The sequence below is a fragment of the Cricetulus griseus genome, chromosome 6 (assembly GCF_003668045.3).
Source record: "Cricetulus griseus strain 17A/GY chromosome 6, alternate assembly CriGri-PICRH-1.0, whole genome shotgun sequence".
Classification (NCBI taxonomy): domain Eukaryota; kingdom Metazoa; phylum Chordata; class Mammalia; order Rodentia; family Cricetidae; genus Cricetulus; species Cricetulus griseus.
The window spans coordinates 6,372,454-6,398,077 of record NC_048599.1 but is presented as its reverse complement, the minus strand read 5'-3'; the positions used below and the strand labels follow the sequence as shown (position 1 = coordinate 6,398,077).

General features: G+C 53.4%; 1 protein-coding gene across 1 annotated transcript in view; it reads right to left on the bottom strand.

The window, feature by feature from the left end:
* Positions 1–21,440, bottom strand: part of Bmp7 (bone morphogenetic protein 7) — a 79,378-nt gene extending 57,938 nt beyond the window's left edge. The window contains exon 1 of the mRNA XM_027423260.2: positions 21,026–21,440. Coding sequence (XP_027279061.1) covers positions 21,026–21,440 — 415 coding nt within the window. The remainder of the gene's footprint in view (positions 1–21,025) is intronic.
* Between the last annotated feature and the right edge of the window lie 4,184 nt (positions 21,441–25,624).

The following is a 25,624-nucleotide window of genomic DNA, read 5'->3' as shown; positions in this document are numbered from 1 at the left end:
GGTGGCCTCGCTGTGACCCAGCACTGGGGAGCTGGGGACAGGAGGCCTGTGGATTCACTGCTCTGCCAGCTTTGCTTAATGGCTGAGCTTCAGGTCACAGTGAGACTTTGTCTTAAAAAATAAAATGGACAGCTTCTGAGAGATGCTACCTCCAGTCTCCATACACACCTCACCACACACACACACACACACACACACACAACACACACACATCACACACACACAGACACACACACACACACACACACACACACACACACAACACACACATAACACACACATCACACACACACACACACAACACACACACACACACACACACGTGCATCCCATACACACCACAAACACATCACACTACACACACACATCACACACACATAACACACACATCACACACACATAACACACACATCACACACACATAACACACACATCACACACACATAACACACACATCACACACACACACACATAACACACACATCTCACACACACACACGTGCATCCCATACACACCACAAACACATCACACACATCACACACACACACCTGCATCCCATACACACCACAAACACATCACACACATCACACACACGTGCATCCCATACACACCACAAACGCATCACACTATACACACCCCTCACACACAGCACACACACCCCTCACACACAGCACACACACCCCTCACACACACACACACCCCTCACACACAGCACACACACCCCTCACACACAGCACACACACACACCTCACACACACACACACACACCCCACACACACACACACACACACACACACACCCCTCACACACACACACACACCTCACACACACACACACACCCTCACACACACACACACACACACACACCCCTCACACACACACACACACACTCACACACACACACACCCCTCACACACAGCACACACACCCCTCACACACACCACACACACCCTCACACACAGACACACACCCCTCACACACAGCACACACACCCCTCACACACACACCCCTCACACACACACACACACCCCTCACACACACACACCCCTCACACACACACTCAACACACAGCACACACAACCCCTCACAACACAGGCACACACACCCCTCACACACAGCACACACACCTCACACCACACACCCCTCACACACACACACACATCACCCCTCACACACACACACACACACTCACACACACACCCCTCACACACACACACCACTCACACACACACTCACACACACACACACACACACACACATCACACACACACACACCCTCACTCACACACACACAGCACACACACCCCTCACACCACACACACCCTCACACACAGCACACACACCCTCACACACAGCACACACACCCCTCACACACACACAGCAACACACACACACACACACCACACACCCTCACACACAAGCACACACACCCCTCACACACAGCACACACACCCCTCACACACAGCACACACCCCTCACACACAGCACACACACCCTCACACACACACCCCTCACACACACACACACACCCCTCACACACACACACCCCTCACACACACACACACCCCTCACACACACACACCCCTCACACACACACTCACACACACACCACACACCACTCACACACACACACACACACACACCCTCACACACACCACACACACACACCCTCACACACACACATCACCCCTCACACACAGCACACACACCCCTCACACACACACACACACCCTCACCACACACACACACCCCTCACACACACAGCACACACACCCCTCACACACAGCACACACACCCCTCACACACAGCACACACCCCTCACACACAGCACACACACACACACTCACACACACACCCCTCACACACACACACACACCCCACCACACACCCCTCACACACACACACACACCCCTCACACACACACACACCCCTCACACACACACCACACCCCTCACACACACACACACACACACCCCTCACACACACACACACCCCTCACACACACACACACACCCCTCACACACACACACCCCTCACACACACACACCCCTCACACACACACACACACACCCCACACACACACACACACACACACCCCTCACACCCGCTCACTGGCCTAGATGCCCCACCCTTTTCCCACACATTACATCCTTGGTCCTTACACGACCCCTGCTGCAAGGTAGGCTTATCTCACAACTGAGGGGACTAAGGCTCAGCATAAAGTCACTGGCTATCGCCACAGAGACCTGGAGGCCCTCAGACCAGGGCCAAGCCCTCACCACTCTGAACGTGCTGACCTTGTCCTGGGAGGCACCAGTGCTACAGCCCGACATTCCCCACAGGTTCACGTTCATCTCACTGTCACTTGGCTCTGGACCTTCATCAAGTCTTTGTAGTGACAGTCAGGCCTCCAGAGTCCCCGCACCAGCTCTCCTGAACACGGCGCTGCTTTGGCATCGGCAGGGGACGGGGTGTCTTTCTGTCCTAGTCTGCAGCCTACAGAGATGCTGGGGTGGAGGCGGGGCTGAGGAATGAGGTCTTTGCTGCAGTTAAACACTGTAGTGTCCACATGTGTGCAGCACAGCTCGAACAATGCCATCATTGTTAACTGGGTGACGCTGAGGGTTTGGGCTGGGGTGGAGAGGGGAAAGATGGGTCTAATTATCTCTCCAGGGCTGGGCTGGTTGTTTGCCTAAGAAGACCCACAATGAAGAGCCCGAGAGCAAAGATGGTCCATGAGTCTAAGGCCTTCCTCCCTCCACAAGCCAGTAGTCAGAGTTGACTTGTCGTTTATGTCCCCAGGGTGAGGATTCGGATACCCAGGGCTCTCTGGCCCTGGTCGCCTCCTCAAGTAACTGAAAACCACAGGAAAATAACAGAAGTCATGACAATGTCCCACTAAACCAGTCTCTCCCAGGCAGGGCGGCTTTGTCCCAGACCCCTTCTGCTGCCTCCTGATGTGTCTGTAGGTGTCTCACAGATGGACACCGTTACTAGAATCTAGTGGGTGAGGTTATAATGTCTCCACACCCCACAAAGTGCGGCAGAGCCTCGAAATGCAGAATGACATGAGGGATTAACAGTAGCTCATGCCTGGGGGAGCTCTGGTGAGGGATTCACTTGAGCCTACAGGTTCAAGGACAGTCCAGCAAAATGGTAAGGCCCACTCTCATTTTCTTTTCTTTCTTCTTTATTTATTAATCTGTTGTAAAGATGGGGATTAAACCCCGGGCCTCAGACCTCCTAAACAAGCCAGTCCTCAACCACCTAGCTACATCTTTAAGCCCATTTCTGAGTCTTTGAGATGCAGTTTCTTGTTAACTTTGAACTTGCTGTGTAGCTAAGGATGACCTTGAACTCCTGATCCTCCTGCCTCCATCTGTCAAGCGCTAGGATTGCAGGCTTATCCCACAATGCCTCCCAGATGTTGTCGTGCAATGTTGGGAGGCTCTGAGCTAACCAGAGGTCAAGGGTGCTGGACTTGGTCCCCACCTGGGCTGTCAGCCAGTTGGGTGGGACCCCACTGCCTTTCATCACTCTCAAGTCCGCCTTCTCTTCCACTAGGTCGTGTCACACAGACTTGCCAGCATCCCCCCAACTTTGACCTACATATGGCTCAGGACGGGCGTCTATCCATGGGCACTGCCCATGGCAGTAGCCACGGACCACATGTGGCCACCAGGCCCCTGAGATGTGGCCACTGTGGCTGGGTGCTTTGCTTTTGTTGTTGTAGTTAATTTAAATTTAAACAGCCACTTGTGGCCTGTGGACTCCCTGCTCAACAAACGTGTGCAGCGGGTGGTAAGCCCTGTGGATCAGCGCCACTCGGCTGCACCAGGTGCCGCCACCTGCTCCAGGTTATGCCACTTGTGTAGTATGGATGGGAAGTGGGGAGGAGGGCGTGCTCATGTGTGGGGCACCTGGATGGCTGTCTTCAAAGGGAGGGTATTTAAGGTGAGGTCTGTGAACAGCAGAATACCACGGAAGGGGCTGTGAAGGTGGCTTCGTATGTAAAGTGCCTGTGAGGGAAGCATCGAGGGACGGGTTTGGATCCCCGGCACCCACATCAGTGCTGGGCATGGCAGCGCACATCTGCGGCCCGGTGCTGGGAAGACAGAGATGGGAGGACCCCTGGCGCTCACTGGCCAACCAGTCTAGCTGAATTGATGAGCCCTGGGCTCAGTGAGACCCTGCCTCAAACATAAGCGGGGAGGAGATCCATGTTCCTTCAACATTAGCCGGTCTCCACGCGCACCCGTACATTGATGTGCATGAACGTGCATGCACACAGACACGCTCGCACGCGCACACACGCGCATGCACACATGTGTGCACACACGCTCTAGAGCTTGGGGTCTGAGGCTCATGTGTGGGTTTCATGGATCCTGGAGACTGATGTTCCTGGTTCTGTCTGCGGGAAGGACTCCTGCTCAGGTCACAGGGTCTCTTGAAGCAGGTGTTCACAGTACACACTGTGGGGACAGTGGTCAGACATGTCCACCCACATATGCAGGGCTCTGCTCCTGGTCCTTGGCCCCTGGCTCCTTCCCAGTCGGCAGGAATCAGCCAGGCAGGCACAGCTCATCATTACCCTCTCATGGCCTCTATCCCTTCCCGTCTGGAATACAGCTGCCTGCCCATCTGCTGCCTGTTGCAGAAACCCAACGCCAGTCTCCACTGTGGGTCAGAGCTAGGATGAGTCCTGACTCCACATTTCTGGCATACGGTTCTTACTCCGGATCTGAGGATCCAGGCCATGGGAGGGTCAAGAAGGCTCTCCCTAGATGCTGATGGTCCAACAGGCTCTGCGGTTGGGCCTAGCCTATTTCCAAGAGTGACAATGTTGCCAGAGGACCCCACTTTGACAACCTCTGGGATACATGACATCTGTGGAGCCTCCTATGCATTTGAAGGTCTTCAAAGATGGCCGTCATCCCTCTTTGGTTCACCTCTGCTCCACCTGCCGCTCCTCCCCAGGCACTCAGCAGCTTCTCTGGTGGAAGGGTGGCAGAGGGCTTGAGTACCATCCCACAGTGCCCAGGATAACTCCTCCTCTGAGGAGAAAGCTGAGTGTGGATCCCAGCAGCTTGAATGTCCAATGGCACACAGCCTCTGCCACCCACGGACAGGGACTCAGGACAAGTTAGCCCAGTCTCTAAAGCTCAGTTTTCCTGTGACACAAAGCCTCACAGAGGCCCTCACTTCTGGGACTGTAGCGAAAAGTGAAGACAACAGAGGCCAGCATACAATGTGACAGAACCAGGTCCCTGCTACACAGCTAGCCCCGCCAGGGGCCCAGGCCCTGCTGCCAGGTGGGAGGGGACCTGTTTCCTCCTCCTTCCCCATTGGGCCAGGGGAGACACAGACGGCCCCCAGGCAGCTGGGGCTGCAGGGTCAGCTGGGCAGGCACAGCTGCTTTCAGGTATCCAGCAGCAAATCAAATCACATGAGAATTTATAATCCTTCCTGGGGTCTGGGTTCTATCAGCCTAAACTCATTAGCCCCAGAGATGCAGGTGTCTCAGAGAGGAACAGGCTCCATCTCCCCTTCAAAATAAGAGTCTTCTGTAGCGCTGACCTCAGGCTCCAGACCCATCATGGACAACTGAGTGCTGGACTTTACTCCTGGTGTGGAGATGGCTGGAGATGGTTCAATGGAAAATGGAACTCTCCAAGGCCCTCACTTGACTCAAGCTCACATTTTTACAAATGGCATTCAAACTCCTGGGTCAGAACTGTCAAAGCACTTTTAAAACTGCCTGTGGAGTCTTGCATGGTGGCACTCACACACTTTTAAAACCCAAGCACTGAAGGCAGAGGCAGGGCAGCAGGATCTCTATTGAGTCCGTGCTAGCCCCGGCTCTGCAATGAAACCCTGTGAACCCACCCTGGGGCTGAGAAGAGTCTCCTACTGCAGACACACCAAGCCAGTGACAGGCTCCTAGGGCTCCAAGCAGGGCCCTTCCCATGCAAGAACGAATAGGCAAAAAAATTTACTTGTTTAGAAGCAGATAGTGATGACCACTAGGTATGAGAACATGGGGGGGCAGGGAAGGGAGGGGGCACCCCTATATCTCATCCACTGCTCCAAGTGTTCATTGGGTATATGTTACAAAAATAGGATACTGTGAACCAAGACGCTCACCAAGAGGATATTGGGCACAAGTAAACGCGATTGTTATTAGTATGACTAACCCAGCTGCAGTCAAAGAGCAGGCACAGCACCCCTGTACCCCCAGCACAGTCACTGCGGACCAGAGGCGGACTCCTGCCACCCATCCGTGTGGTAAGATCTACCTTCTAAACCAACTGAGTCATGGGAAGGCATGTGATCAAGCTTCAAGCCTCTCTTCAAAACTTTAGTTAAATCTGGAAGTTCAGACACATCACCAACAACTCCAGTTACTTTCTCTATCTTTTTCACTTTGCCACTGTTTACACAATGGCTTTCAATCCTCAGGCCTCGTGGTCACAAAAGAGCTGCCCCGAACAGATCATCATGACCATCGGAACCATCAACAAACGTCTTCGTAGAACCACACTCAAGGCAAGGAAGGAAGAAGACAAAAGCTTTGCTTGCAGTCACTCAGTGCAGAAGCAAAATATTTTCCTGAACCACCTCCTAGCCCGTCATGCAAGTTTCCTGTTGTGTCTGCTAATTAGAATAACTGCCCAGGGCGGGTCCAAGCTGCAAGGGAAGCTGAGTGGCAAAGGGGGTGGGGCAGGGCTTACCCTGTAATCAGTTGCGGTGAGCAGCCATGTTTGCTCCAATAGGCCAGGTAGCTGAGGAGGCGGGGAAGGCTTATGGTCTGTCTACTGACAGTGCTGGGAGCGTTTGTTTAACAGCGCGTGCATCCTCTCCAGGACACAGAAGGTGCTGGCCTGGTGTGTCCTTTCTGAACACGTGGGGGGGGGGACTGATTCCCCCCAACACAGGTTACTCATTATTGAGCTGTGATGCCCATGACCGGAGAATTCTGACAAACAAGCAGACACACGCTGGCCAGAAAGCATTCCATGAATATCTCCTACTTCCTCCATCCATCAGAAGAAACAGCCAGGCCCTGTCTCAGCATCCCCCAGGGGAACAGGCTACACCCCACCCACTAATGATGTGCCTGCCAGGGTTCAGGTCCATGTGGCCTGAGTCACCTCCGAGGATCAAATGTACACCAGACTCTAATGACACTCAGGGCATCTTGTGTATACTCTGACCAAGGAGACAGCCGTCACCGTCTCTGAGCAAGAAGGCCGTCTAACTCCACTCCCACCTGGAGGATGGGGCTTCTGACCTTCTTGGGTTATTGTGTTGGCAGCAGAATGTGACCCTGAACTTCAGTGGTCCCCAAGGCCTTTGGGACGGGGGTTAAGGAGAAACCTCAGGCGGTCTGTGGGCTGCTGAGAGTCTAGTTTGGTTAGCAGCAATGAGCTGAGTGCACAGCTAGGGGATGGAGCATTGGCCACAGGTTCAAGGCCCTGGCTTCTGTCCCCAGTGACAATAAACACACAACAACCATTGAGCGCAGCCAACCTTCTGCATACATTCACTGTAGCACACTACCGTGTTTGCAGACTTTGGAAGCTAGCTCAGGCTCTACTTACCCACGCACAGAATGAAGTCAAATCACACATGCCTACCTTCCTATCTACAGGTATGCAATACAGGAAACCACAAAGAGGGGGAGAAGGTTCCGATTCATTCAACATGGCTCCCGACAGCCAGCTCCAACCTTCCCTCTTGTCTTCCATGAGCACAGCTGGCTACAGGCCAGAGCACACCTTTCTACCCTCACTTGCAGCAAAATGTGTCCTTGTGACCCAGTGTGACCGGAGAGTCAAGGAAGGCGACTTCTAGGGAACTTCAGGGGAGTTACCAGTGCTCTGTTCGGGTGCAATTCTTGCTGGTTCCCAGTCCTATTCCTTTAAAAGCCCTGACCAATAGCAGATCTTAATCAGCCAAGATGTAACTTTCTAGTGTAACAGGATCAGCCCAGTGTGATAACACCAACTTCCTGTTTTGCCTCGAGCCCTGTAACACAGGCAAGCTTCTGTCTGAGCCACTGTCTCTCTGCTCAGGTATGCCACTTCCATCCAGTGCCCTCGATACAGGGATGAGACGCCATGCTCGGGACCCTGGCTGCATGTATGCCTGTAGTCAGTCACACTGAGGCCAGCAGCTGAGGTCCCTGGCCTCGCTAGTATGCACCAATCTCCAGAGACAGGACTAAGTCCATGAGCTCAAAAAAAAGGGGGGGGGGGCTTGGATCTACCAAGGGGTAGGAGTGGTCCTTAGAGCTGGGCTGCTTATGAAAAATTCTTCAGAAGTCTGTAGGGATGGGACACAGAGACCTGACCACTTGGTGGAGTGGACTACTGCCCTGGGTTAGGGTGGGGGACTCACATCAGGAGAGACATGCGTCCAAGCAAACGGGGAAGGAGATCCCTGAAGAAGGACAATTCACCCAGATGATGTCTGTTCACGGGGTCAGCAACAGATTACAGGAGTCCACAAAGGCTCATGGCACGCCAGGCAGGAGACACGCAGGCTTTGACCACCACAATATCTGATGAAGTCACACTGGCAGGCCACCACAGACTGGCAATGGCCACAGAGAACACACCCAGCCTGTACACCAACAAAACATCTATCTAGCATCCCTGACACTTGGATTGTAAGTAACTGTCACTTCTGATAATTTCACTCAAACCGTTCTGAGATCGTGGGTTGTAGAGAAACAGGTGAGTGGCTAGGCCGAGCCTTGGACCGTGTTTCAACTCCAGTGGAGGCCTAAGGTGGCCTCCCTGCTTTGGGGAGTTTTGAGGCCCATAGTAAGCTGCTTGCCCTTGTCCATCTGAGAAGGTCAGCGGGCTGGGACACCCAGCCTCATCTGGGTGAGAGAGCACCTGAATGGACCTAGAATGGACCAGGTGACCAGCAGTTCCAGTACACCTTTAAGCATCTTTAGCCTGTAGGGAGTGGGAACAGGACCATCTATTTGGGCTCCAGGGAGAGAAGAGCTGGCCAGTGGTTCTCCACCTTTGTCTCTGGAGCATCTCTTGGGAAGCTAGCAGGGTTCAGCAATGGCCCCATTATGATTGCAACACTCCTTCCTTGTAGCTAGAAAGTGGCCACCTCCAAGAATGTGGTACCCCCACTCAGCCTGGTTGCTGCTGACTTTGCAGCTAACTTCCCAGGCTTCTGAAAAAATCACCCTGAGATGTGGTTTCCAACTGGGAGGAGGGGCTTCCCCTCACCCAGAAGATGCTTAACCAGGTGGAGGGGGGAATATTAGGGTGTTAGGACTCTTAGTATCCAGTGTGTGGAGGCCTAAGGGATGGCTGGATATTCCACAGTGCACAGAGCAGGTGACCCCGAAGACCACACCCACAGCACCCCTGGACTCCCTACAAAGGGAACCTTCATTTCCCAGGGCGTTCAAGCCACACTGGCCCCAATACCCCTGGGTCCCCTTCCCCACCCTCCTTCACCTACCCAGCCCCCACCAACGCACGGAGAGCAAGTGAGCGGGTGAGAGGCCAGTTACTTCATTTATTGTTTCCTCCTGTGGGGAAGGACCAGCCAATGCCTCCATCCCATAAACATTTACTGGCCCTGGAAGATTCCAGGCCCCACTGCCATTTTTAAGGGCTTGTCTCTCAACAAATGTTAAGGTCAAGTCAGTCAGAAAATGGAACTTGAGAAGGGAAAGGAGTGGGGGTGTGTTTTACAAAGTTCAAGACCGAGAAGTGAATGGAAAGACCCCAGACAGCCCCTGCCCGTGAACAAATGTCTGCTTTATTCCGAGCACTTTCCCAACAAGCCAGGAAACTTTGAAAGTCTCTGGGCACTGCCCTACTGAGTCTCCAGCTGCTGTCCACTAGTCCCCTTTGTGCTAACAGACCTGAAGATTGATGGGTTATTGACCCATGAGGCACGAATCCACAGCACTGCTCTGGACAGCAGGGAGGGGCCGCCTTGCCACAGAGAGCCTTGAGACCTGATGCAGACTACTGTACCCAGCGGGCATCTCCAGTAGGAATCGGTCTGTTGGGCCCAGGCTTGGGAAAAAACTTAATTGCAGAGCAAACCTTAGAGACAAGCATACCAGGCATCCATGTACCCGAGAGAGGTGACATTCTGGTTGCTTCCTTTAAAAAACAAAATAAGGATAAATTATGTTGGAATAATTAGATTTTCAAGGGAATCTCAAAGCTGGTGTGTAGAGGCCCTACCCACGCACTTTACCTGCATCCTCCATGTGAACCTCGGCCAGAAACACACTTGTCAGAACTGAGAGTCACACTGGCATGCTGCAGAACCTGAGTCCTGGGAGCTTTGGGAGTGACTGCTCACTGTTGTCCTGTCCCAGCCTGTCCCAGATCTGACCCCAGACCTCACACTGGGCTTCCCTTTGGCTTCTGGCTGTTACAAGAGTGAAAACCTGGGGGCTGGGGCGATAGCTCAGCCAGTAGAGAGGCTGCCATACAAGCTTGAGAATGACTTTGGAGCCTCCACACCCATGTAAAAAGCTATATGAGGCACACACATCTGTTGGCCCAGCAACAGGAAGGGAGAGACAACTGGATGCCTAGAGCTCACTGGCCTGACAGCCTTCTGATGCTGAGGTCTGGGTTCAGTGAGAGACCTTGTCCCAACAAATAAATAAATAAATAAATAAATAAATAAATAAATAAATAAGGTGGAAAGTAGTTGAGAAACAAAGACAAGCACAACACCTCACCTTGACCTCTGGCCTCCACACACAAGTGCAGGCATGGGCACACACTTAAGCATGTAAAAACCAGCAGTTCTCAACCTGTGGGTCAAAGACCCCTTTGGGGTCTGAAGGACACTTTCACAGGGGTTCCCTAAGATCATCAGAAAACACAGATATTTACAATTCATAACAGTAGCAAAGTTACAGTTATGACGTAGCAACGAAAATACTTTTATGGTTAGGTTCACCACTACCTGAGGAATTGTATTAGAGAGCTATGGCATTAGGAAGGCCGGGAGCCACTGGTGTAAATGAACGTGCCCATGCACACGTGTACACACACACACACACACAGAGAGAGAGAGAGAGAGAAAGAGAGAGAGAGAGAGAGAGAGAGAGAGAGAGAGAGAGAGAGAGAGAGAGAAAGGAACTCAGCTGAGGCATGTGCTCCTTCCTGGTCCTAACCCTTGCTTTGACCTCCGCCAGCAGCTGTCATCCTGAGGGTCATGGTCTTTCGCCATGCTCATGGCCTTACTACAGAACATAAAAGCCCACAATCTGCAGTCACCCCCAGTGCCCAAAGAGCCTGTACGCTAAGCCTACAAATGGTCACACTCTAAACACCCTCTGCCCCTCGCTTCCTCTCTTGGTGTGTTCTAATTCACCCTGGATACAGACAGAGGTCTGTGCATTTGAACTGCACAGCTGCTTTCCTTCCCAGAGCCATCCTGGAGTGTTCCCCACAATGCATACACCACATGCACATGCAGACTCAGAGAGACACATACACACACACACACAAGAAAGAAACGACTCTCCATTGGAGGACATCCAGAGAAGGGCGACTCTCCCATATCACAACACAGCTGCAATTGGAAGCCCTGGGCACAGGTAAGGCTAGTTCCACAGACTTCTCCACCCAGCATCACCAGGTCTGCCTGCTAAAAGACTCATGGAGCTGCCCCAGGGTTTTGGGGGGGAGTGGCAGGAGGCATGTAGGGTCCCACATATGGGTACACAGGCCCTTTGCTCTGACAATTCTTTTCTAGCCATGACAGAGTGAGGTGTTACTACCATCAGGATGGAGAGCTACAGGAAGAGGGTCATGCCTGTTTCTCACCCGCTCTCTTACACATCAGAAGGGGCCACAAAGTCAAGGTCAAGGCCCAGCATCTGTTTCCAGGCAGTCTGTTATCTTCCTCCAGGCCCCTCCCGGGCCAGAGAGGGCTTGTGTTCAGTCATGTGTGTGGCCCACACTCATCAGGTAAGGTAGTGTTACCCCATGGCACTTAGCTTGCAGAAACCGGAGAGAAAGCTAAAAGGGGCCAGGGCTGACGCAGGGTGAAGCCTCACTAAATGTCTACCCAGAGGGCTAGCACTGAACCCGCAGGGTCAGAGCAGGATCAGGACCCATTTCAGAGCGGGTTAGATAAGGCCCTGAATATAGTGCCTGGGTTCAACCACACAGGTCCTGTGGGGAGTGAGAAGCTGCCTCTAAGGCCTGAGAATGGCAGTTCTCCACTCAGGACAAGACTTGGGGACAAGGGACAGCTGACACCTTCTGGGAAAACATCGGCAGTGTCCTCATCACCAGGCTCTCATCCATAAACCCTAAGTCTATCACCAAACAGTTGCACAAACTCCCAAAACAGCACCAGCAGCAGCTGGGGACCAGGTGTTCAAACACATGAGCTGGTGGGGGACAGTTCACATTCAAGTCCTGATGATCAACAAACTGGGAGACTTTGTGTTGTTTTTCCTCTCCAGGGCCCTGCTTACACTGCTATTTTCATCTCTGCCTTTAGAAAGCAAAAATCTCCCAACGCGCTCCTCAGTAGGCAGATTGTGCATTCAGATCGTACCAGGGAGGGACCATGAGATCAGACACATTTACAAGACTCTGCCTGGAATGTCATCACCCTGCCATGCACACAGGCACAGCCAACATGCGAACACCTGGTGCGCCCTGGGAACTGTGCAAGGCAGGGCCTGAGCGAGCTGCAAGGAGGGCTGAAAAAATAATCAAGAAGGAGTCCCCTCATCAAAAGCCAACGTAACCAGATGCCCTAGGTTATGTGTGTGTGCATGTACAAGTGTGTTTACATACATGCATGTGATCATGCATGTGCACGAATGCATGTTTGTACCTGTATCTGCATGTACGTGTTGGCATGTGCACGACTGTATGGAGTCACCTGGCAGGTGAGCACCTGGCCCATTAACAGGGAGTGTAATGTTTACTGCCACACAAAAGCAACAACGAGGCTGAGACAGTAAGAAGGCACACAACTCAGACCAGGACTTAAAACACGCAAGCCCTTGGTTCTAAAAACAGCACAAGTTCGTACGCACAGGCAAATTTAATTAAGCATGACTACAGAGATGGAAGCCTAAAGGCTTTGGGGAGATAAAGATGGAACAAAACATGTGGTCTCAGAGATGCTGAGAAACGTGTGGACTATGTTTGTGTGGAGAGCTGAAGGAAGTTTGCAGGGCCTTGGAAGGAGAGTGCCCACATCTGCCTCAGGCCTTGAACATGACAATCTCTCTCCTTCTCTGGCCTCTATGGACTCCACCTGGGGCTTTATGGTGTGGTCTGCTCAACCCCAGGCGCAGCAATCAGGGGGGCACCTTGCACCTGCTCCAAGCACAAGTGGAGGCCCCAGGCTCAGTTAATGAACACTCTGGGCTCATCCAATCACAGTGGAAGCCACAGGTTCAGTTAATGAACGCTCTGGCTCATCCAATCACAGTGGAAACTGCAGGCTCGGTTAATGAACGCTCTGGGCTCGCCACTTTGTGTGGAGAGCTGAAGGAAGTTTGCAGGGCCTTGGAAGGAGAGTGCCCACATCTGCCTCAGGCCTTGAACATGACAATCTCTCTCCTTCTCTGGCCTCTATGGACCAGGAAAGCATCCAATAAAGGGGTGGGAAGAAATACTTCAGTAATGAGATTTTTCTTAATTAAGCTTTTTCATGTTGGAATAAGTTTTTATTTGAAGTTTCTATACAGAACCCTTACTCCATTTTGGTCTCCCAGGTTGTGGTGTTTTTAAATAGCCACAGATGCTAAAATGCAGAGAAAGCCATCATTGTCTCTGTTTGCCATTGGTCAGTTGGTGTTCTGTTCCCATTTACGTCAGATGGCATCACACGGATCGGTACAGAGGCCTGGCGGATCTGAGTGGGATGGATGGAATTAATGGCAATTTGGGGAGTTTCTAAATCTCAGAAAAAAGGAGGGAACTCAATTCGGGACATTTTCTTACATTTCAAATACTTGATCTCAGTATATGCCTACTTTAAAAAAAAAAGAAAAAGAAATATTATGCCAGGTGTTGGTGGCACAAGCCTTTAATCCCAGCACTCGGGAGGCAGAGGCAGGCAGATCTCTGTGAGTTCGAGGCCAGCCTGGTCTCCAGAGTGAGTGCCAGGATAGGCTCCAAAGCTACACAGGGAAACCCTGTCTCGAAAAACCAAAAAAGAAAGAAAGAAGGAAGGAAGGAAGGAAGGAAGGAAGGAAAGAAAGAAAGAAAGAAAGAAAGAAAGAAAGAAAGAAAGAAAGAAAGATTCTTGTGTAGCCCAGGCTGGTCTCAAATGTGTTTTGTAGCCAAGGCTAGATAGCCTTGCATGCCGATCTTCCTCCCGCTACCTTCCAAGTGTTGGCATTGCAGTGCTGGGAATCATATTCAGGGCTTCCTGCAGACAAGAGCTCGATCAATGAGTTGCATTCCCAGCACTCAATATAGTTAGCTACTCAGAAACTAAAATTTGGGCAGGAGAGATGACTCGGTGGTGAAGGATGCTTGGTGAAGCTCAGAGCTGTGACCCCAGCATGCATACGTTGGCTCACAAATGCCACTGACTCCAACTTCAAGGGATCAGACATCCTCTTCGGGCCTCAGTGGACAATTGTGAGTACATGCGCGTACGTTCTCTCTCTCTCTCTCTCTCTCTCTCTCTCTCTCTCTCTCTCTCTCTCTCTCTCTCTCACACACACACACACACACACACACACACACACACACACACACACGGGATAGAGAGAGAGAGAGAAAGAATAATAACAATAATAACAAAAACCCTGAATTGTAGAGGTGGGCAAGCTGACTCAGCAGGTAAAGACCCTTGCTGCCCAGTGTGACACCTGAGTTTGATCTCTAACGCCATCATGGTGGAAGGGAGAAGTGGCTTCCTCGGGTTGTCTTCTAACCTCCGTGTGCCACACATGCACCTCTTGCCCAATAAACGAAAGTAATAAGAAATCTTAATTGAAATTTAGACTAACACACCAAAATGAATACAGCTCTACCCACCCCCAACAACAAGAAGCACAGTGGTTATATTTATACCTACTGTTTCTGGGATGATGGGACTGGTGTTTTCTTGAGACTCTGTGGAGGAGAGGACTGCTACCCAGCCTTTCGAACATGAGGGGACAGACTCAGAGACAGTTAAAGTAGCTCGCTCAAGGTCACACGGCTACTTATTCTACCAGGGTAGAAACAGACGCAGGGGGTTTAAGCCGTGTCTAAAGAGAATTACTGTGGATGTTCCTCAGGCTCCCTTGCCAAGCCACACCCACCACTGTCACCAAGAACTTCCGTTCCTCCGCAGGGAAGCCCCCCACCCCCCACCCCATAGATCATCCAGAATTAACTGCAAAGTGTCAGGAAACTTGGCCAGGCAGCCCTGAGCATGAGCGAGGGCTGGAAGCCTTCACTGTGAAGCCCTTTATAGAAAGCCGGTTGGCAGCCCCGGCTCCTGCATGGGAACAAATTAACAATGGCATCCCAAACACAGGAAAGGAAGGAAATTGGAAACACAGTTTATGCTTGGCCGGCCCTTTGAAATACTGTACCATGCTACTGACATCAATTAATGAAAAGCAGGGCTGTGCTGAGAGACTCCGGTTTGGAAATGCATTAACACACGTTAAACATGTTGGTACAGGAACCAGATTATAAGCACTCTGGTTCCCAAACAATAAAGCAGTTACCCAAACCCTGGTGCTCGCAGAGGCCTCATTAATTCGATCCACTCCTCGAGGATCAGTGGAGGCTTTGCGCCGCTCCCCAATGCCTTCCGACACAAATGTTGAAAGGACAGCCTGGCACATGCTACTCTGAGCTTCACAACGGGGCGTGTCGGGCTCCGTGCACTCCTGACATGCCCCAAATCATAAACAGCCCATCCTGGAGGGGAGAAGTACCCAGCCCGTCCTGGCGTTCATCTACATTGCCATTACACTTGGGGGTCGAGCGATTTTTTTTTTTTTTTTTTTGCCTGGGGGAGGTTAACCGTGAAATATCTGTTCCACATTAAGAAATACCAAGTCACATTTTTTGTCAAATAGTATTTGTCAAATGCCATTTGCTGCAAAACCTGGGGAATTCAATCCCAGCTGAGCACAGAGCTAATACGGACTGGCTCACATAATAGCCATGGTGGCGCATGCGATCGCTTGCAGTGCAAGCCCTCCTGCCTCCATAAACAGTTGCAGGGACTAGGAAGGCGAGCTCTGGAACAAATAAAGCCTGTGCCCCGAGCTGCCCCAGCACAAAGAACCCCACACGCTGGTGGAGCCCCCCAATGGTTTTGAAAGACTGTTCTAGAGGGTGAAATGGTGAATCTCAGCTTTCTGAGTGCCCCCACAAAAAGTGGGCTACTTTCTTGAAGGTCCAGGCTCACAGACCCTGCCTCTGAGCACACACCTACTGTGTCCCAATATCAGGATCCAAGCCCTGGGCGTCACTGATGTCCCTCATCCCACTGACATCATCCCTCCCAACCCCACGTCGCTCTGGGATCCATCAGGCTGAGGCCATTGGAGTGTGTGAAGCTGAACATGTTATCAGTTTCTATGTAAATATTGGTGTTTCCTCACCCCACGGAGGCAAGGGAAGGCAAAACAGCCTGGGCGCGTTTGATTTAAACTAATTAAAAGCAGAGGGCTGTGCAATTCAATATATTGATTTTACCAGTGGGACTTAAATCTTTTATAATAAGTGTACACAGCTGTGGCTCCCTCCCACCGCCGTGCTCTCCCGCTAATCCCCGAGTGCATTCCTTCTGACAATAGCAAGACAGATCCTATACATCCCTGCCTGTGCCCTGACCCCAGAGACACAGCAGAGCCCCAGAAGGGAAGCCGTACAGCGGCCAGCCACATCCCCTGTGTGCCAATGGGCCCCAGCCACGACTGCTGGGTGGGAAGAGCTCTCCATTCCACAGTTACACGAAGGGGCAGGGTGGGAAGGGTGGAGGAGGCAGCCGGAGGACACTGTGAGGCTCAATGTGGGCCAAATATGACCTTAGCAAGCGGGGTGGGCGAGATATGAAAGCTTTCGGGCGATCAATCAATGTCCACGGGACTCTGCCTGGGATGAAATCATCACTTGTCTCACGGTTCTGCAGGCATGTGACATGCGCTCACATCACGGGCATGCCAGCGCTCAGAGGATCTTCCAGGCTCTGTGTTTATCTGGGCAAAGGCTTGGTGGCTGCCACCACCGTTGCTGAAGCTGAGGCCCCAACCCAGTTCTCTGGAGCTGGGTCTCAGATATGATTTCTTTTCTCCATGGGGGAAAACAATCACCAGCTCTTCTAGGCCCTGCCTCCCACCTTCCAGGAGAACCTCAGACCCAAATGACAGCCCTGGGATAAACACCCAAGCAGCCATCTGAGCTGCCATCCAGGGCCCAGCCTTTGCCTTGATTGCAGAAGGGAAATACATAAGAGATCCAAAACAGTTCAAATCTGGGTCACATAATATCCTTGGGAAAAGGGGAGGGGGGAATCCTTGATTTATAGGCCCAGGAAAATGAGGTTTAAAAGTGACTTTGAAAGGGTTACTGAAAACGCAGCTGTTGGTGCACCCCTATGGTGAAGTTGGTCTGGAGAGAGAGAGAGAGAGAGAGAGAGAGAGAGAGAGAGAGAGAGAGGAAGGGAGAAACCATGTGACATCTCTATTAACCTTCCTTTGCTAACCAGAAAGGGCTGGAATGTGAAGGAGCCCCTTCCAAATTCTAAGACGGGCCAGCTTACAGCTGCAGGCGCCTGCAGCCATGCTCCGCAGAGCACTCCCCAAAGGACGTGTTTAAATTGTAACAGAACCTTTCCCTACTACTCCCCAGTGGTAGGGCCTGTTCCGAGGGGTAAAGGGGAGATCTTAACGCCAAACACTTGTCTACAGAAAGGACAGCCAGATGGGGTAAAGTGAAAACCGAACTGCTAGGTCTCCCTTCTGCTTCCCAGCCTGACTTAACAAAAGCCACTTTCATGTGCTGGCTACAATAATGACAGGGTTCTAACCTTCTCCTTTTTCTAACTTGCTTCGAAGATTAAACAAATTTCATTCCTTCCTAACCTGGCCTGGAGATAAACAGGAGTCACAAAAACCCTCTGCAAACCAGTTGGCTTTCTAGTAGATTATGAAGAAAGCTGCCAGGGTTTCCAAAGGAAGAATGGTTGGGGTTAATAGCTGGACGAAGTCTCTGCAGGATCAACTTTGCCTGGGGACTGTTTAGGAGAGTGTGGCCTGTTTCAAATTCCAAAATGAAGTTTACCCAGAGGAGTCAGGGGCTTGTTAATCCAAACCAGTTTACAGATCTTGCCATTGAACTTGGGGGCCAGAGCTGGGAAGATGGGTGTCCCATGCAAGTAGCTGATGGGCTTTTCCAGGGGCTTTATGGGAGGGTCAAGTCCTCCATGCAACAGCACCTGGTTTTGTTGTACATTTTCCTTAGTGTAGATCCCGCTCGATCTGGCAAACTGCTCGGATTCCAGGGAGAACAACTTTCAAGAATAAAAACCAGTTTGGCAGCAGACAGAAGGGTAAAAGATCTGCAAGAGCCTTCAGGATTGAGGCAGGGGTCCCTGAGCAAGCAGGCCTGAGGGGCAGCAGAGGTTTGTGTGTGGGCAGCTGGGGAAGCCAGTCTGCACCAACACCAAGGGCTGCAACGGTGACAAGGGATGACTTGATGGGAACCAGGGATATTTTCTCCCTGGGGCGGGGGGGGGGGGTAAGAGTCAACTTGGCTCTCTAATGCTTTGTCTATTTCTGACCCACGTGACTGGCAGTCCGACTAAGCTTTCTCAGCAAACTCAGAGTGGGGACAAGTTTGCAGTCACACCACCCCTCTCCAACCCATCCGCCACCCCCAAGTCGCTCCCAGGGAGAAATCACACCAGCAGAGGCAGGAGGTTCATACCTGTCCTGTGGCCCAACAGAGATTAAAGATGCACCTACAGGAAGCTCTTAGCTGCAGTCTGGGGCTTCCCCTAATTACCTATAGGTTAGGGACAGAAAGAGAAAGAAAACAGGACCCAGGTCCGTGGGTTCTGTTAAAAGCCACTCTGCTGTCTAATTGTAAGTGATGGTCCAGAAAGCCAGGCCTGCGAGAGTCAGGAGGGTCCCACAAAAGCCCGAAGCCAGCCCCACTGACTAAGAGGCTCAGACAAGTCAGTCTTTGTCCTTTCAACATGAAAGAATGGACTGGAAGGTGTGTGTGCAGCCGGAGGAAGCTACCCAGCTGTGGCCTCCCCAGCAAGCCTCAGCTTGTATCCAAGGCCAGGGGGGGAGAGACCGCCCCCGCCAAGTTCCCAGCAGGGCCCAGGGAGCCGCCCTGGGAGCCACCTGGCCTTCTGGGATGCACGAGGCCAGCTGGGGCCACACTGATTGACCTGAAGCAGACATTGCCACCAGAGTCAGGGATTATATATCGCTGCTTGATGAGCCCAGCAAGGCTCTGAATCACCAGTTAGGACCTTTCCTGGACATCACAGGAGGAGAGAACAGAGGCTGCCCCCACCCTCACGCCTGCGAAAGGACCCTATTAACCCTGGCTTTGGGATGGCTTCACACATCCGAGCTTACCACATAATGCTAAGCATGCTGTTTGGAGTCTTCTTTAGTGTTTGGTAATAAATCTACATGCTTAAAAAAAAAAAAAAACTGACACAGTGAAACACAGCCTAGCACCCTAAGCCCTGACCCCAGAAAAATCTCTGCAGTTCTTGGGTCACGGGCTTTTTCCTACCTTCATATCTTGGAGACAGTTCCAAAGCAGGGCCTCTTCTTAGCAAGTGTCTAAGGGGGAATTTAAACTTGTTTAATATTGTTTTGGCATCTCTATCACCCACCATGACCCCTGTTTAATTGTTTGATTTTTTTTTTTTTTGACCAATAATAGAGGCAGTCAATGGCCTCCCAGGGATTCCAGGGCCTTTATCTGGAGCTGGAAGGATTAACGTGAGACCCCTTCCGCGCCCCAGGTGCCCAGCGGGGGAGGGGTGGCCTTCAAGCTTCATTATTTCCAAGTTGACACAGCGGCCGTGGTGTTTGGTGTCTTCGGGTTTTCTAAGCAACTTCCACAAGCAGAATAAAAGCGGTTCAGGAAGCAGCACTATCAGGGTGAGTTATCACCCAAACCAAATATTTGATGATCAGCCCCACAGCGCACCGCCGGGGGTTAGTTTGAGCAAGTTAGACTCATGTGAGCGCACAGATGCAGGGGGAGCTGTCCCGGACCAGCCGCAACCCAGCCTCGCAGCACTTGGTTGGCTGGGACTCCTGTAGGGAAGAGGGCTCCCTAGCCACTCGGTGGCGGCCTCTGCTCCGAGGTCCCCAGCTACCCAATCGCCAAACCCCGTGGTTTGCGCGCCACACGTGATAAACGCTGAAAATGGATTCTGCCCGCCCGGGACCTATCATTAAATATTTAAAATAGAAAGCTCGCAATGGCAACGTTCTTTCCTCGGCCCCAGACAAGAGCCCAAAGGTAGGGGCCCGGCGACTGAGAGAGGAGCCCCAAGGCACTCCGGGCGCGCGCCGAGACAGGCGCACCGCAAGGGGACAGGTAGGGCTGGCTAAAGCGGGGAAGGGGAAGGGATGCTCGCGATGCCAGAGCCAGACTGGCCACAGAGGAGCGAAAGAAGGGCGGGAAGGCAGCTTGGCCGACAAGGGCCCTTTAAATCCAGGTAGCGCGGGCCGCTGTGGCCGGTTCAGCTCACATGACCCAGCGGGGCGCTTTGAACTGAGCCGCGGCCGGGCCCGCACCGCCCTCCCCAACCAGCGGCGGAGCCGGCAAAGAGACTCAGAACCGATCCTTCCCTCCGGGTAGCTCCCACGAACCGGCTGAGCCGGCAAGTCCCACCGGGGACGCACAGACCCCGGTCCGGGAGTCTCTGGCGGGCACTGATACTTTGCAAATGGGAAGGTGGACCCGCTGGCTGGAAGCAGAGACCCTCTCTCTCCCTGTCCCAAATTGCTCCCTTCTGAGGCATACCCCTCCCACCGCCACTCACCGAGGTTGACGAAGCTCATGACCATGTCGGCGTCGGTGAGGAAGTGGCTGTCCTGCAGGCTGGCTAAAGGGGGACCCTGGGTACTGAAGACGGCCTTGTAGGGGTAGGAGAAGCCCTGGCCGTCGGGCCCACTCTCCTCCACCGCCATGGCGTTGTACAGGTCCAACATGAACATGGGCGCCGAGTTATGCTTCCCCTGGAGGTGCGGGCGCGGGCGATGGGGCAAGCCCAAGATGGACAGGATCTCCCGCTGCATTTCCCGCCGCTCCTGGCTGCGGAGGCGCCGGTGGATGAAGCTCGAGTGCACCTCGTTGTCCAGGCTGAAGTCGGCTAGGGCGGAGCGCAGTAAGAACAGAGGCGCCCAGAGAGCCACGAAGCTGTGTGGCGCCGCAGCGCGCAGCGAGCGCACGTGCATCGCGCCGGCTCTACGCGCGATCCGGGGCACCGGTGCCCGCGCTGCCCCAGGTGGCAGCAGAGGGGGCAGGGCAGCGGTCCACGACGCGAGGTCACTTGCTGCAGACGAGCTTCGCCGAGGCCTTGCCACACATGGCCACTCCCCGGCCGGCTGCGCTCTGCCCGGGATCCCCCTGTCCTCCGCTCAGCCCTGGCGCGGGGCCCCTCGGCCCGCACTCGCCGGGACGCACCGCAGTGTTAGCACAGCAGCTCGGGAGAGCTAGCGAAAGAGCGAGGAGGCGGGCCGGGGTGGGAGGAGCAGCAGCCTGCAGACCTTCGAGTCCGGGGAGCTTGTGCCGGGGAGGCGGCTGGGAGCCGGGCGAGCCCTCGCTCCCTCCTCTCGCTCGGGTAGCGCCCAGGCCTGCGGGCACCGGCGACAGACCCTCTCCCGACTTCCCGCGCCCAGAATAGGGGTCCCGGATCGCTACTCCAGCCCTGCGCGCCACGGATCGCCCTCCAGCCGCCTCGGGAGCCCCGGAGTGGTGCGCGTTGGGGCCCGGGAGGAGGGGGAGGAGGAGCGGGAGGACCGACCTCCCCGCCCCTCCCGCTCCCGCGGCCTCCCACCTGCGCCCGGCCCCGCCCTCCCCACGCCTGGCCCAATGGCTTCATTCATTCCTCCCTGGGCGCTCTACAAATATTTACCGAGTGCCCACCATGTGTCCTGTACCTGGACGGACGCCGCAGGGGTGCAGAGAGAGGAATCCGAGGCGGCCCTGCCCTCTCGGGACTCGCACTTGGAAGTGGCCAAAGTGAGACTTGGGAACCTTTGGGCTGTGGCGGAAAGTACCAGGGAGGGAGCGCGGGAATCCGAGAAGGCTCCTCGGAGGTGGTCACCCTTGGACCTGGCTCTTCTCTCGTCCTTCTGGAATACTTCATTTGCTCCAGTCATGCAGAGCCCCCTCTTCACACCCACTCGGCTGCCAGCTCTGCTGCCCTGGCCATTCCTCCTCAGGGGACGTTCTTTCCCTGCCCCTCCCCCCTCAGGTGCCACTTCCTCTGTGAACCTTCCAGGACGACGGGCAGAGATAATGTAGAGATAAGGTTATTTCCCTACTACGGACATTAATTTTATTTTCTACACGTCACTCCCCGAAACACATACACAAACACTCACATACACACACACAGAGTCTATGGTCTTACACACACACACACACACACACACACACACACACACACACCCGCCCCGCCCTCCAAGTCTAGCACCCTGAGCGTTCAGATTTGGCCTCTAGGCTTTTTACCCCAGTATTTTGAACCCCGAGCCGGGGGAACCCCTGATGTTACAACTCTCTTGAGTGCATAAACTAAAATTTGAAATTTGGGACTAGAGAATGCCCCACCCTCTCCTCTTGTGAGGGGGTGTGTTTCCAAGGGCATCTTATCCTGACCCAAGTCCCTTAGTGGCTCACTGTTGGACACCACCCCCAGGCCCAGACAGGGCTGAGGAGCAGGCAGCCGGCCATTGTACCCAAGCGCAGGGAAGGAAGGCCCCAGACACTGCTTCTGGGCCTCCAGTGGCTTGCTGTTCCTTGTGGCCTCAGGTTTTTCAGCTGTTTTCACCCGGAATGGCAGTGGGTCTATGGGATGGTGGCCAGGCTGCCCTGCTCTCCCAAAGGTGGGCTCCGAGAGAACCAGGGGAGTCTGAGGTGAAGAGTGGAGGGCAGAGTTTGGGGAAGGGCGTTGTGTAGGAGCCCCTCTTAGAGTTCTAGGGTGAGAAGGGACAGTCTGATGAGAAAGCCTTCTGCAACTGAGGAACATCCCCATGGGGATTTTAGACAAGAGAGGCCTGCAGGTCTTAGCCCAGGCTGTGGGTGCCACCAGACGGGGTCCCTGGCCAGTGCAGACCCCTGAGAGACCCATTGCTGGACCTGCTTCTCCTTGTGAACTAAGGCCATGTCGGCTGTGAGCTGGTGTCTGACCTCTGGTCACCATGTTACAGTTCTTGGTAATGAATAAACAAAAGGGCCCTACTTGCACTTCAGAATACCCTGTCGCCAGCCTGGATGCCACATAATAGAGCCAGGCAGGAGGACATAGCAACAATGAGGAAGCCAGGATGGTACTCTCCATGACAAGCTGTTTCTTAGGCCCCTGGAAACAACAGGGACCTCAGTAAGGTTTGGGAACAGGAGAGGGGCACTTGTCTCCTTCTCTCTTGGGCCCTGGCACAGAAGCCAGGCAGGGGAGGCACTCAAGAGAGTAGCGATGGGACATCTGGTTGGCCTTTGGGCAGAGGAGGACACCTGACCCATGAGCTTCAGGGGAGGACACCAAGTTAAGGTGTACTGCTCCAGGGAGCCCCTTAGTTCAAATCCTTGCCTCCATCTTCAGAAGCCTTTCCCTAGCAAGCAAGGGGAGGGCATTGCAGAGGGAGGAGCAGGTCTGGGTGCCACCAATTTGCACACAGAAAACACTCTTGTGAGGGATTCTTCTGGGCTCCTCTACCAGAAAAGGCCCAAGGGAAGGATCCCAGTGTGTCTCTCGCTGGGCTCTCCCCTGAGGACCCCCTCCCACACACACAAAGCAGATGCCTGCTCACGGACTCAGGCATTATGCTGGCCCGCCCCTATTATCTGGCAGAATGCACTCAGGCAGTACCCTGGTCAGCCCAGGGTTCCATGAGTAGTAGTCTGCACTCAGGTGTAAAGGACCCCTTTAAAGGACAGACCCCCCTCGGGGGCTCTCTTACTCTCTTCTCCCTTCTCTCTTGTTTCTTCTCATCTCTCCCCCTCTCCCTCTCCCCCACTTTATTAAACCCTATGGTTAATGTATCTCTCAGTGCTCGTGTTCCATAGCCCGCTTTCTAATTTAAACAAAAGAACAACACTCCCCAAGTCCCCCTTGGTGGATGGTAATCGACCCAACGTGCCCAGAAGGCCAATGTCTCAGGGGTGGACCATGAAAGGCTGCCCCTTTCCCCAGGCCCCTCCTAGGTCCCCAACTCCCAGAGACCACCTTTTCTCCTTCCTCAGCAGTGGAGATGAGATTCCCTCTGATCTCTCATCACCCCCTAGTCAGCTTTATCTGTCAGTCAAACTCTGCAGGGGGAGGGCTCTCTTCTGTGTTTCCTCTTCCTCCCAGAGGAGTCCCGAAGACCTCAGCAGACCCCAGCTAACTTCCTGGATGATGGAGCTAACAAGCACGACAGAAACATACCTGGAGCTCTCAGACCATCTCAGGCAAGGCTTTGGGGATGCTTGGGGACATCCGTGTGGGGAAGAAGTGACAGCCTGGGCTTAGGGACAGTGAAACTGGCCAACTCCTGACTCAGTTTCCCAGTCTATAAAATGGGGACTAGGAGCTTGTGACTCCCAAGGTTGCTTGAGGACTTACGATGCCCCCACATGCAAAGGGATCTGCCAGGTGCCTGGGCTACAGAGGACATCCTTGGTAAATGTAAGTTGTCATCTGCTAAGACGGCAAACACCCCTAGAGGAAGCTTCTGGCACTTTGAAATGAACAGAACTTTCCATGGCGTTCTGCACGGAGGATCAAGACAAGCAAACAGCAATGGTGTGACAGGAGAGGAAAGGAGGCCCAGCCAATGCTAAGGCTAAAGAATCCGGGTCCCCTGCCAGCTTCTTATTGTCTCCCAGCCCCCATCCCAGGCCAGCCCTCACCCAGGGACTTCCTGAGCAGCCAGGCCCTGACCCACACCAGCCCCACCCCCACCCCGTCAGGGCACCCAGCACAGGCTCCACAGTGTAATGTGATCCCCCAGGCTGCCCCACACCTGGGCCACCTGGGCCTGGAGTGGAGGGGTGTCATTGTGTCTGGAGGCTGCTCTCTCCAGCCAGCCTCCCAGGGCCGGGCATGGAGTTTTCATCTGGTCACACCCTGCAGGGGTGATTTTGATCCCAACAGCATATGTCTCCAAGGCAATAAAAGAGAAATTCCAATGCTGTATACATTGTGGAGCAAGATGGGTCTCATCTTCAACTGCGGAGTCTCATTCCAGCTGTCTGGGGAGTGGGAGCTGAGCCAACCTAGGGGTGCCCTACACAGCTAGGAGGTAAAGGCAGTTCCCTCTGCCCCCACCCAACCTGGTCAAGGCCCGGTGACCTAGATCTCAGACCCAAGGTCAAAAGCAAGCTCTCCTCACCCTTCCATCTGCATCGAATCTCCTCTCTCTCTCTCTCTCTCTCT